At 41.1% G+C, this 11400-nt stretch overlaps 2 protein-coding genes across 4 annotated transcripts in view; one reads left to right on the top strand and one right to left on the bottom strand.

Annotated features, from left to right (window-relative positions):
• The window catches only part of PRKD3 (protein kinase D3), a 57646-nt gene extending 54414 nt beyond the window's left edge, over positions 1 to 3232 (top strand). For all 3 annotated transcript variants that reach the window (XM_019549743.1, XM_019549742.1, XM_019549744.1), the window contains one exon: positions 16 to 3232. In XM_019549743.1, coding sequence (XP_019405288.1) covers positions 16 to 189 — 174 coding nt within the window. In that variant the 3' untranslated portion in view covers positions 190 to 3232. The remainder of the gene's footprint in view (positions 1 to 15) is intronic.
• A 1353-nt stretch (positions 3233 to 4585) lies between these two features.
• Positions 4586 to 11400, bottom strand: part of NDUFAF7 (NADH:ubiquinone oxidoreductase complex assembly factor 7) — a gene marked incomplete at its 5' end in the record, with an annotated part of 12483 nt that continues 5668 nt past the window's right edge. The window contains 6 exons of the mRNA XM_019548606.1: positions 4586 to 5412; positions 5793 to 5966; positions 6344 to 6487; positions 7573 to 7686; positions 10504 to 10562; positions 11082 to 11295. Coding sequence (XP_019404151.1) covers positions 5194 to 5412; positions 5793 to 5966; positions 6344 to 6487; positions 7573 to 7686; positions 10504 to 10562; positions 11082 to 11295 — 924 coding nt within the window. The remainder of the gene's footprint in view (positions 5413 to 5792; positions 5967 to 6343; positions 6488 to 7572; positions 7687 to 10503; positions 10563 to 11081; positions 11296 to 11400) is intronic.

Here is an 11400-nt window from a genome sequence, read left to right as displayed (position 1 = left end):
GTTTTGTTTTTAAAGGATTATCAGACTTGGCTTGACCTGAGAGAGTTTGAAACTCGCATTGGAGAGCGTTACATTACCCATGAGAGTGATGACGCTCGCTGGAAAGAACATGCTCATGAGCACAACCTTGAATACCCCCAACATTTCATTATGGCTCCAAATCCAGACGATATGGAAGAAGACCCTTAATTTTCATCATGCTAACTGCATTACAGAAAGGCACTCCAGGCAGAAACTGATGCTGATATTCTCCTGAACAGCTGTTACTCCTTTGGATGAAGTTCATTGATTCAGTCCCCAAACCATGAAGGATCCTGCACTGGCAGGCAGCTAGATGAAGTGATCTGAAAAATGTTTCTCCATCTCTTAACTTCAACTATGAAATGTGATCTGACAGTGGGATAAGCCCATAACAAGTTAGGTAACATTTCACTAGCTACATGGTTACAAAGCCATTGCTGATGTGTAATGCATACAGACTGAATGTGTGGTGTGCATTTTCCACGTTTTTGTAGCCTACGCAATAACAATTTTTTATTGTTTCCTACTCCCTTATTTACTAAGCCATAGAGTACTGTTTTCTGGTATTTAGATACATCTCCCCTTTGCTAGGTTGTAAATTGTGGCAAGAGGCTGTAAAAAGAACTCAATATTGTATACCTTGACTAAATTGCATCAAAATATGCTGAATTAGGTTGTATACTCTGACAGGTGAAAGAACAGTTTGTTACTGTTAGACTGGTTGCTTATAGCCCTGTCAAATTGAAAGACCTTTCTCCAGATGTTGGAAGAAGATAGCAAGACCTCATTTTATGTTCCTAATGAATGTTAACTGACAATCTAAAGAAAAGACAATCAAAAATCCGAGTAAGTCCCTAATGCTGTCCGTTAAACCACGGTAGGATGTACATTAGTGTCCAAGATTTGCACATGCCTTGGATAAATACCAATGGCGTTTTGCCTTAATTTCCCATATAATACACAAATAGCTCACAAGGCTTTATGTAGCATATCCTTCCCCTGGGAAAATAGTTTCTTGTGGGAGGGTGTGAAAAACTACAGAAACCATATAAAATGCATTTCTTCTAGTTTGAATAACCAAACATTTTAATATTGAATACTCATTGTAGGTGCCCTGAACTTACCTTTTCACCAATATTTGTGGCCTAACAGGTGCTTTCTGTACTCCTTTTCTAAATGGAATTAGGGCCCCACTTCCAGTTTCAAGAGAACAGAAGTTAAAGTGGCTGCAGGCCTACATATGGCTGCTGCTGGGACAATATAACAAAGCATCAGTCTCTCCTAGTTCAACCTACTACCACATTTTGCTTTCCAGTCTTTCACCTGCACTCCCCTCTCACCTTTTTTCCTCTGCTACTTTCCTTAACCCTGTAATTTTTATGAAACTGAATTTGTGAGGCCCAGAGACACTCCCAAGTAGCTTTTTAATAGACCTCGGTTTACAGATGCTCAGCCATTGAGTGCTGCAGCTTCCTTCAGAAATGATGCTGCCAGAAGATAGGTCAGCATCCCAAGTCTATGGTTTCAAGAAAATCCTGTGCTCAGTATTTTACATGGAGGCAGAAGGGGGGGAAAAAAATCTTCCATGTAACATTTTTTAATTTGTTTAATGAGCATAGATTTTCTCTTTGCATCATGTGAATGCAGTCACATTGGGAGTTGATGCATGGTTCTGTATATCCCAGATAACCACTCCCAGTTCTGAAACTGAAGTTAGCTTTGGACACCTCTGTCATGATTTTATTTTTTAAGTAAATACTCCTAGGTTTTAACTGCAAGGGCAGTAGAAACCTTTGGTGCAGCCCCAGTTTCTTAGAAGAGCTAACTTTTTGTATTAAAATGTTAATTTTTCATTGTCATTATTCAGGTAAGGGCAGGGAAGTAGATTTTTAATGATGGTTTTGCAAAGTTGTTTCAGGGTTATCAGCTGTTCTTACATACACATGTGAACTGGCAGTGATATCAGTGGATATGGCACAAGTGCATATCTGAGAGTAGAGCTGGGTCCATAACATACCCTTTTCGTGTTGGTCTTTCTCAGCCCAGATTCTGTTGCTCCATTTTGTAGAGATCCATGTTACAAGCAGCTTAATCCCCATAGAGTGAAATTCTGAACTGCCTTCCCAAATGGGACAGCAGTCACCTTTACCCCATTACCTGGAATACTGGTTTGTTTCTGAGACTGTGTCATTATATGATTTCTCCCTACAGCCAACCAATGGGGTGATTTGTGCTCTGTATACTCCTTGCCTTACGTACGCCATCTCCTAGCATGCCCATAGTCTCAGGCTAATGCAGTGGGCTTTATACATCATTCCTACACTGGGCAAATTCACTCCCACGTGTGCTGCTGAAGCAGTGTAAGGGAATTACACTGGGAGATGAAATTTATTCTTTATCTTTGCAGCTCCGTCCAAGGAAGATTTGCAGATTGGTCTTTTTACTGAGAGGAAGGAATAATTTTAGTTTTTGAAGTAGAATGATAGCTTCTGGAGTTGTCGGGCTGTTAGCGACCAGTTTTTGGAAGAAATGCTTTCTTTTTTAGCTGTTTCCGTTTCTCAGGTGACAAATTTCAGAGACGCCATTTTCCCCTTAGCCTACCTTCACTTCAGATGTGGTTGGGCTGCTTCTAAACTTTGACTTGATGTTGTTAACTCATTTCAAGACCTTCAGTTGCATTTAAAGGCAGGGACTGGGGGGAGCACTGAAGCAGGCTTGGAGGAGAAGCTAGTTTTAGTGGAGTAAGAGGCCTATGCTCCATTTCCCCTCTGAAGCGCTGCTTTCCAAAAAGGAGCTACTCAGAATTCCCAATTTCAATTAAAAAAAATGAGAATGGGCTTAATATTAAAGTACAGATTGTTAAAATCTAGATTTCACGAGGTTGGGAGATAAGATTATGGAGTTGAAAGTTAACCTACCAAAACCAAAAAATTTAGAAGAGAAATTATTAGTAAAATTTGCTTAGTTTTTCGTGCCCCTTTCTCTTATCCTGTGACTTTTTCATGGCGGTAAGATGCATTTAAAAAAAAAATCCTCCGCCAATGAAATACATTGCATTCATGCAAGTAGTGCTATGACGCTAGAAAAAAAGCTCTTGTAAAACTTATAGCCTCAAAAGGACACTGTCAAGTACTTTTTATATTTTTATACTTCCCATTGTTTGTAAATATCCTCTGATAAGCTTGAAAATAAAATTTATTTCCCTATCAGATTTGTCCTGTTCCATTTGCATGAATTCCTTCCTTCCCCTTGCTTTAAAATGTCCTTTGAAACAACTTTTTGTGTCTGTACTTGTGTTGATCCATTCATAGCTGTGGAAATTGGGTTAATTTACTGCACCTACAAAAACAACAGCTCTTTAGCACAAATCTTATGAACAGTGACTTGGAAGATGGTTCCTGACCTCCATATTTAGAATCCAGAGGACATTCACAACTACTTTTAATATATTACAATTTAATAGTAAGTAAAGTGTGTGAGGGTTTATTTGTTGTAGTATCCCTTAATGGGAAATGTTTTGGATTTTCACTTTCATATTGCTGAATTCTGGATTATAGTCCAGTATCCTTTTGTAGCAGTTTCTTCTTGTAGTTCATTCTTTTACCAAACCAGTAGAAATTCAGGAACATCCTATAGTTCAAATTTAAGAATTTTACACATTCCTTTGCTATATTTAATTGCCTTTTTTTAAAGCTTTGCTCAGTTCCAGATGCTGCTATTTAATTTTGAATGCTGTAAGAGATCACTTATTTTTATTCTCTATATATTTTGTTTAATGTCCTGAAGCTGTACCAGAATACTAGTGTATTCTCAATACTGCTACATGAGAGATGTAAAATCTTTTCTTCTTTTGTTTAAAGTTTATTAAAGAGCCTAATCTTTCATTAACGTAACAGCTCTTAAAGCTTGATTTAACTCCTGTTTACTGCAGTGGTGCAGAATCTGGCTTAGAACTGTGAGGAAAGTAAAACGCACCTACTGCATACGCTATATTGTAGGTTGTACATAATTCCTGTTCATTGTAACAGTGACGTTGTAACAACACTGAAGGGAGACTGCAACCTGGCATGTGACAAGCAGTGGTAAAACATAAAATACTTATTAGGTGTACAAAGGAGGCCTGCTATTAGGTACTTCACTATTTCCCCTTTAATTCAAGTCATAATTATGCTTCCCTGTCTGGAGCAGCTGCATTAAGAATGGGAAGAAGAGATTCCTTGTTCCTGTTCCCAGACTGTACTGTCAGCTTGCTTCTTCCATGGAGCAGAAGAGAAAGAAGTAGTTGTATATGACCACTCATTTTTCGCGTCCAGTAGGTGAGAGGTTGGCAGTCTATAGCCTATCAGCTGGATCTGCAGATCTGGAGCTTTAGGAGTGGTTTGTAGAGGGGGTGTTGCCCATGTTGCAACCAGGTGGCAGGGTATTCACCTGTGCTGTGTTCCACATAGATGTGCCAGCATGGGGAAGCAGTGGCAATGGCTAGGTCCAGTGCTGGCTTGCTTTGGACATGAACTGGACTATTCTGACCTGCTGCCAAAAAACATGGCTGGCTGCTAGACTGTCGAAAAGAAATAGTAACCTTTAACTTCACAGGGTGCTTTGCTAAGCTTTATAGCAAGACTTAAGCTGAAGAGTAAAACTCTACTGAAACCTATTTTCATTAATGTCCAGTGAGTTTGTTAGTGTGTAAAACTTGCTCCATTTCTGGCAGGTCATTCTAGTTGCCTCCAACTGATTAAACTACAGGATGTTGCAGTAACAACAGTGAATAGCAGGGCTGAAAATAAAATTGCTTGTGACTGGCAGGAAATACTTACAAAAGTGGGGGTGGGGCATGTGTCTGACCCTTTTTCTTAGGACTCCAGCCAGCACTGAAGTGCTGATACACCTGAGGTAATAAACAAGGAAGCTGCCTGGGAAAGTAGGACAGAAAAGTGGGAGATTTCGTGTTTACAGATTAGCACGAAGACAGACTAATGTGGATACATCTTGACAGTATTTGTAATTATGCAAGGTGGTGACTTTCGCAAGAAAATTCCATGGTTATTTTCTTAATTTTGTGTGTGTGTGTGTGTGTGTGTGTGTGTGTAAAGATAGACTTTTTACTGTCATTCTTTTAATAGGTTAGCATGGAAAACTTTCCTCTTTTATTAAGAATAGGAACTTTTGGATTTACTGCCACAGCAGTTCACCAAATCCAGCAATAGGTGCAGAGACAGGAGATTTTGCGTGACCTGGATTCACTTGCTTGTCAGAACTTTTAAGTCTATGATGAGGCAGCAGTGCAAAAAAATAAAAACGCTCTCCCATTTTCTTGGGATCGGTAAGCATCTGGTAGCCACGAATCAACTGCTCACGAACTGTCACATCGTGTGAATTCTGCAACAGTACCTGGAAGGAAAACAATTAATGTTTGCTATATGGTAACTACTTGTCTTCTCTCTCTCACTTCAGATACACTGTCCACCTCCTCCTTCCATTTACTGTGTAGGATAATACAAGTGTAGAAAGGTGAGAGCCACGCTGTTGAGTGGAGGATCAACTGTTGGCATAAAATTACTTTTAAAATACAGACCATGGATGGTAGAGCCATTTCAAATATAAGTTAATGGATAATTATTTAAGGAATCGGAAATGGTTTTGATTTGCCCAGAAATACCAATAGCCTTGGCCTATTTAAAACAAGAGGTTTTTAAATAAAAAAAGATCTGGTACCAGAAGTAGCACCTATGGATCAGCAGTAGTGTCTATGTGCACATACAGAACCATACCTGTAGCCGGACATCAATGCCCATATTTTTTAAGAATTCTTGTTGTGCTATAGGCCCCAAGGCAGCTACTCTTCCCTGGGTCATCCTTCGGAGGTAGCTGAAGTCAACATCTGCTGTCAAGTCTGCAGTACCCGGTGCTATCAAAACATCATGAAGCTTATGATTGCGGAAGCCCTGAAAAAATAACAGAAACACCTCCTCAACCACTACCCTCCCTGTCACCAAAACGTGACAGAAGACCAAGAATAAACTGGGAAAAGATGCATGTGGGGCAAAAAGTAATTTTAAAATTGAATTACCGGTGGAAAGGATCCTTCTCCTTCATCCCTCCCCTGCCACACAAGCCCCTATTTCTCTATACCCTTCAAATAAGCAGTTCTTTCCCCAAATGTAGTCTAGACTGCAGCAGTTTGTTAATACCATTTAACAGTAATGCCATTAAGGTGCGTCTCACCTGGATACACTTTTTTCAGAATGTTGGCCTGTGCTACTAATGACAGCAATTTCCTATAGTGTGATCCAGAAAAGAGCAAGGTAACTACCAAATTTACCCTGAAAGTGTCAGTCTTGGTTCCATCATGACCATAATCAGCAATCAATGCAGCTCCTCCATCCTTTTCAATGCGGCAAGCGAGTTTCTGAATGAGGACACCAGCATCAGGACATACTTCCACATGGTCCCTTGGTTCTTCATCCTAATGCAGGATCAAGGGTTAAACTACAGAAATTGACGAGCATGCTGAGTAACTGGAGAAATGAGAGTTTTTCACTCTTACTTCCTCCCTTGTAATTTGCTTTGTCTTACTAGGGTTGTACATCATACTGCAGGCTGGTGGCTCTCAACCTCATTAGACTCCTGAAAATGTGAACTCTTTAGTTTTTAGTAGCTTGTTTTACTACAGGAAAATAAAGCAATTCCTCCAGGTCAGGAGTTTTCTGGCAATCTCTGGGTTTATCTTGTGACTTATACTTGCACCCCTAACATAGCTCCTCATCAGCAATCCCTCAATTCAAGGATGATCTCTACCAGGGGTCTTGAGATGACTTTATAAAGAGTCTAAGCCTAAGCCACAGATCTGTAGTTGCAGGGAAGAGTAGGCTGTAGGCTAGGATTTGTTTCCTTTTCCTTCCTCCATTCTCTCTTTTACAAGGCTAATGCTGAGGCACCCCATTCCTACAGTACCCTGTTTGAGAATCAGGCTCTAGGCTGTCTTCATAGATACTCAAGTTGGTTTTGGCTATGGCTTTTTCAGACAGCATGTCACAATTCTCTCATTAAAATGTTAACAGAGGACAAGCTCATGCACCGTTCCCCAGTGGAGCATGAAGAGAACTGTCTTTCTAATCAGAAGGCAGACCACCTCCATCAGGTTCAACTGTCATGACATTACCATAACACTATCACCAAAGGCTTTATTCAGTTAAACTGCTATTTAAAACTAGACAATGATTTAGGAAAGAAAAGTGGCATTCATCTGGAAAAGTGTTGCATTGAGCTCATCTGCTCTAACTTAAAATACTGAAATGTGTAAGGACTTGGCTGTCTTCCAAATGTCAAAATTGTAATTGTTTGTTGTTTCTAATATACCCAGATAACACTGTTCCAGAAATTACAAGCCTCACACAGCATATATGGTGATAAATCACTCACCTGATGATGTAGTATGAAACCAAATATTCCCTGCTGAATAAGTTGCGATTGGGGTGAGAAATGGATGGATTCAAAAATAGTAACTGGAAGAGGAAATAACTAGATGCTTGACAGTAGCTTGAATCTTACCTGTATAAAATATTTGGCAGCTGGGGTGACAGCTGGTGCCAGAACAAACCGCAGCTTATCTGGAACTTCTGGATCTATATCAATCAACACTTCACGCCAGCCCTTTTCTGTTCTCTGATAAATAAAAGCTATTTTACATTCCAAACTGTAACTTATGAAGACTCCAATCTGATCTAAATAGCTTACCAAACCACAGAGGCTTGTATATATTTTTGAATATTTTAGGAAAAACAGTACTAGGCCCATGCCTAGAAAAGACCACCCCATTTACCAAACTTAACTAATTCATTCAGGCAACTGAATGAGTCTTAGCGAAGGCTTGGGGGAACTGGTATAGTGGAATCAACTGCTAAGATAGAGCAATGTAGGGAGTAAGTTTGAATAAAGAAGACTTCATGGAAAAAAAATCTGCCTTCAGCTCCCTCCTCTGTAAATGAAGGGCTCTAACAAGTCACCTAGCTGCACACTTTTTTTTACCATAATTTAAATACTACTGTGTTTTTCTTATGTACAATACTCCCCTTTTGCCTCAAAATTGGGATGTATGTATTATGTGGGGAAGGTGGCTTTCTGACTGGGCAAGAAACACCCTGCCTAGATTTCCACTCCACAGTGCAGCAGCTCTCGCATTATTATTCAGGCTGCTGAGAGAGTCAGTTAACTTAATGGCTCCTTGTTCTTCACTCCAGAAGTATTAATAATTGCTCATCCTTTTTAATGGTCTTGACGTTCCACCAATCAAGCTAACATTTCTTCTGAGAAGTTGGCTGTCTGCTCCTATTTCACAGCCTCGGAGACTCTTTATTTCTTTTCAAAACCATAGATCCACCTATGGAAATAAGTTTCAACTAAAGTTAAGGCCTTAGCTACTGCTTAAGCTGGAAAGGGAGGGGGAGTCAACTGAAGACTAGGCTCTGTCCTTGCTCTATGCAGCCATAACTGGAAAAACCTTTTCTTATTCATTCTGCCTTTCAAAAACAAGGTGAGTATTATATGTGGTGTATATTACACAAAAATTGTGTATAACCAATCTTTGGGCTTTAAAGTTACAGGAATAGTTCCTGTTTCAACATTCAGAAGAGATTTAAATTTATTCTGAGGTTAGAAACCATTACTTCAACTGTTACAGTCATGAATACAAATGAAGGCTCTTTAAAACTGCTCATTTTCTGTTTCATACTGTACCAATCACATTACTGGTATGTAATACTCAATGAAATAAGAATATCTATTTCTCTTGCATCTTTTATTAGTCCAATATAAATCACAACATGAGACTTTTTATTTGTGCAGAACTGAAAGCCTATTAAGTTCTGCTGACGAAGAAAATGTTTTCCATTAATGAACCATTCTGCTATACAGCTTATATTTTATTGCTCTTAATTTTACAGCAGTTAAATTGAGAACACTAAGTCATGCAATATCCTTTAGGGCAGTATTGTCGAACTCACTCCCTTCTCACTCACCCTTGCAGAGCCAGATCTGGACCACAGGCTCCATCTTTCACCCCAGGATGCAGGGTTCCTAGCGGGGCTGTGAATTTGAGCAGGGACAGGGTGTTGTCCTGTTGGGAATGAGTTTCTATAATAGCAGGGTGAGTGGTAATAGTATAGGCTAGGGCTGTGCAAAACAGCACCGTTTTGAAGGGATACTGTTTTGTTTTGTCGTTCTGAAGCACTGTTTCATTTTGTTTTGTCAAAACTGTTACGCCCATAGGCTATAATGGGTCATGAAAATGCCTAAAACTTTGTCATTGCTTGCCTGATTCGGATGAAAATTGTGGGGATGGTAGCCCCTTCCGAGGGCATGAAACCCAAGTTTCAAGGGGATAGGTGCAGAAGTTTCTGGGAAACTGCACCTCAAACTGTTCAAAGCAAAACTTGTGACACTTGCCTGTAGTGGCAACCTCCTGTCATCCCGTGTGCAGATCTGGGGTCCTGCACAGAGGTGACATGTAGGGGGTGCACAGGGGTGCATGTGCACTGCCTGTCAGGCTGCACTCCCCATTAAGCTGGTGGGCAGACGGCAGCACCAGTGCTCCCCCTTGCGAGCGCCAGCTGGGGAGCGGGGCTGCCAGCAAAAGTGGCTGCGAGAGTTCAGGGAGTAAGACTGGCTGTGGGGGACCCCGTCCCGGTCACTGACTGGTGACTCAAGAGGCACCAGACACCCACGGTCCTGCACCCTCAGGAAGGCTGTGGAGCTGTGCTGGACTCCTTGCAGGGGTGTGGGTCCCTAGATCCGCATGCAGGATGAGAGGCTATCCCGTTGCTGCCCGGGACTGGTGCTGGGTGCAGCCCATGCCAAGTGCCAGGAAGACTGCTGCTGCTGCTGCCTCCAGCCAGGAACAGCAGCATGCTGTCATCCTGTGTGCAGATCTGGGGGCTCACACCTGTGGGAGGGCTGCAGGGCTGTGCCAGACTCCTGAGGGGCATGGAGCCCAGATCTGCACACAGGATGAGAGGAGGCTGTTGCTGCCAGCTGGGACCAGCACTGAAGCCAAGAAAGCCTGGCTTCGAAATGTTTCAAGTGTCCTTGTTTCATTTCGAAGTCTTTTGTTTCATTTTGATTTCGCTGTTTCGAGCTTGAAACCCATCGAAACAGCTTCAAAATGAAACACCCAATGAAATTTTGTACAGTCCTGTAATGCAGCCATTGCTTATACCCCACTGCCTCTGAAATGTGTCTTCAATCTGGCTCCATATACTTGTTTTCAGCAGTGGGCCATGCCCCTACATTTCCAGCCTATCCAGGAGCTCTGTGGGCCATATCTTTGACACCTCTGCATTAGAGAAATGTATTTTAAAATTTAAATGATATGGTTAAAGACAAGCCCCAATCTAGCACTGTAGTGCTACACTATAGTGTAGACTTCTATAGTCTAAGCATCCTTTAAATAGAAAAGTCCCACTCTCAGTGGGCTTCTAGCTGTACCTGGAATTTATGTATTGGTAGAGCATCAAAAAATTCATGTGCTAAATAAAAGCTGTTACCTGTAAAAGGAAATGAAAAAAGATTACTTCATATTTCAACATAAACTTCCACAGCATGTTCCATTTGGAAATCAAGAAGCACTCTAACAAATGAAGGCAGTCAGTGTCCCTGAGAAATAGCTGATTACCATTATTGCCCAACAGAAGCCCAGATTGTGAGAACCACATTTTCACAACTGGTCCCTAATTTCAGGTGCTTATATTTTTGGACTCCCAACCCAGGACTGTATGAGCTTGATTGTCTGCTGTATCATAAACCCACAAGTGCAACTGAAGGCAATGGGACCTGCACAGGCTCACAAAATGTCTCACGCTGGGTATCCCAAGCATGGGGAAACCTGAAGCAGTGGCCATTACTGAGACTATGCCCCCCCTCCTGCCCAAACTCATAAGTAGTAATCATTTTATGCAAAATTATGTTTCCACCTATAACCACTCTACCAAGAAGCTCTCTGGTTTAAAAAAAGATCAAGAATTAGAGAAGGAAGCAATCATTACCAGAACATTCAAACCACCTACCTTCTGGCACATCTTGAAGGGTTCTGTACCAGAAAATTGGAATTCCAGTCTTACTAGTACCTTTCATGTAGAAAGAGGAAGTATCATCTGATTCTGGTTGTATATTCTCCCCTGTCAGGGTCAGTGCTTGGATCTCACTTAATTTGGGGCTCACTTCTACCAGATGAATAGAAATGTTACATTTATTGAGTAAAGAGCCAAGCTGGTGAAAGACCTGTAAATACAAAAAGGATAAATTTGGTAAGCGGTTACATGCTGCAGGCCTTTATATGCTGCCCCCTCCACTCCCCTGACCATGCTGGTATCCCTAACTCCTGAC

Source organism: Crocodylus porosus, unplaced genomic scaffold (assembly GCF_001723895.1).
Source record: "Crocodylus porosus isolate Cpor-Errol unplaced genomic scaffold, CroPor_comp1, whole genome shotgun sequence".
NCBI lineage: Eukaryota > Metazoa > Chordata > Crocodylia > Crocodylidae > Crocodylus > Crocodylus porosus.
Note: the sequence above shows the minus strand (reverse complement) of the source record. Positions and strands in the feature narration are given on the sequence as shown.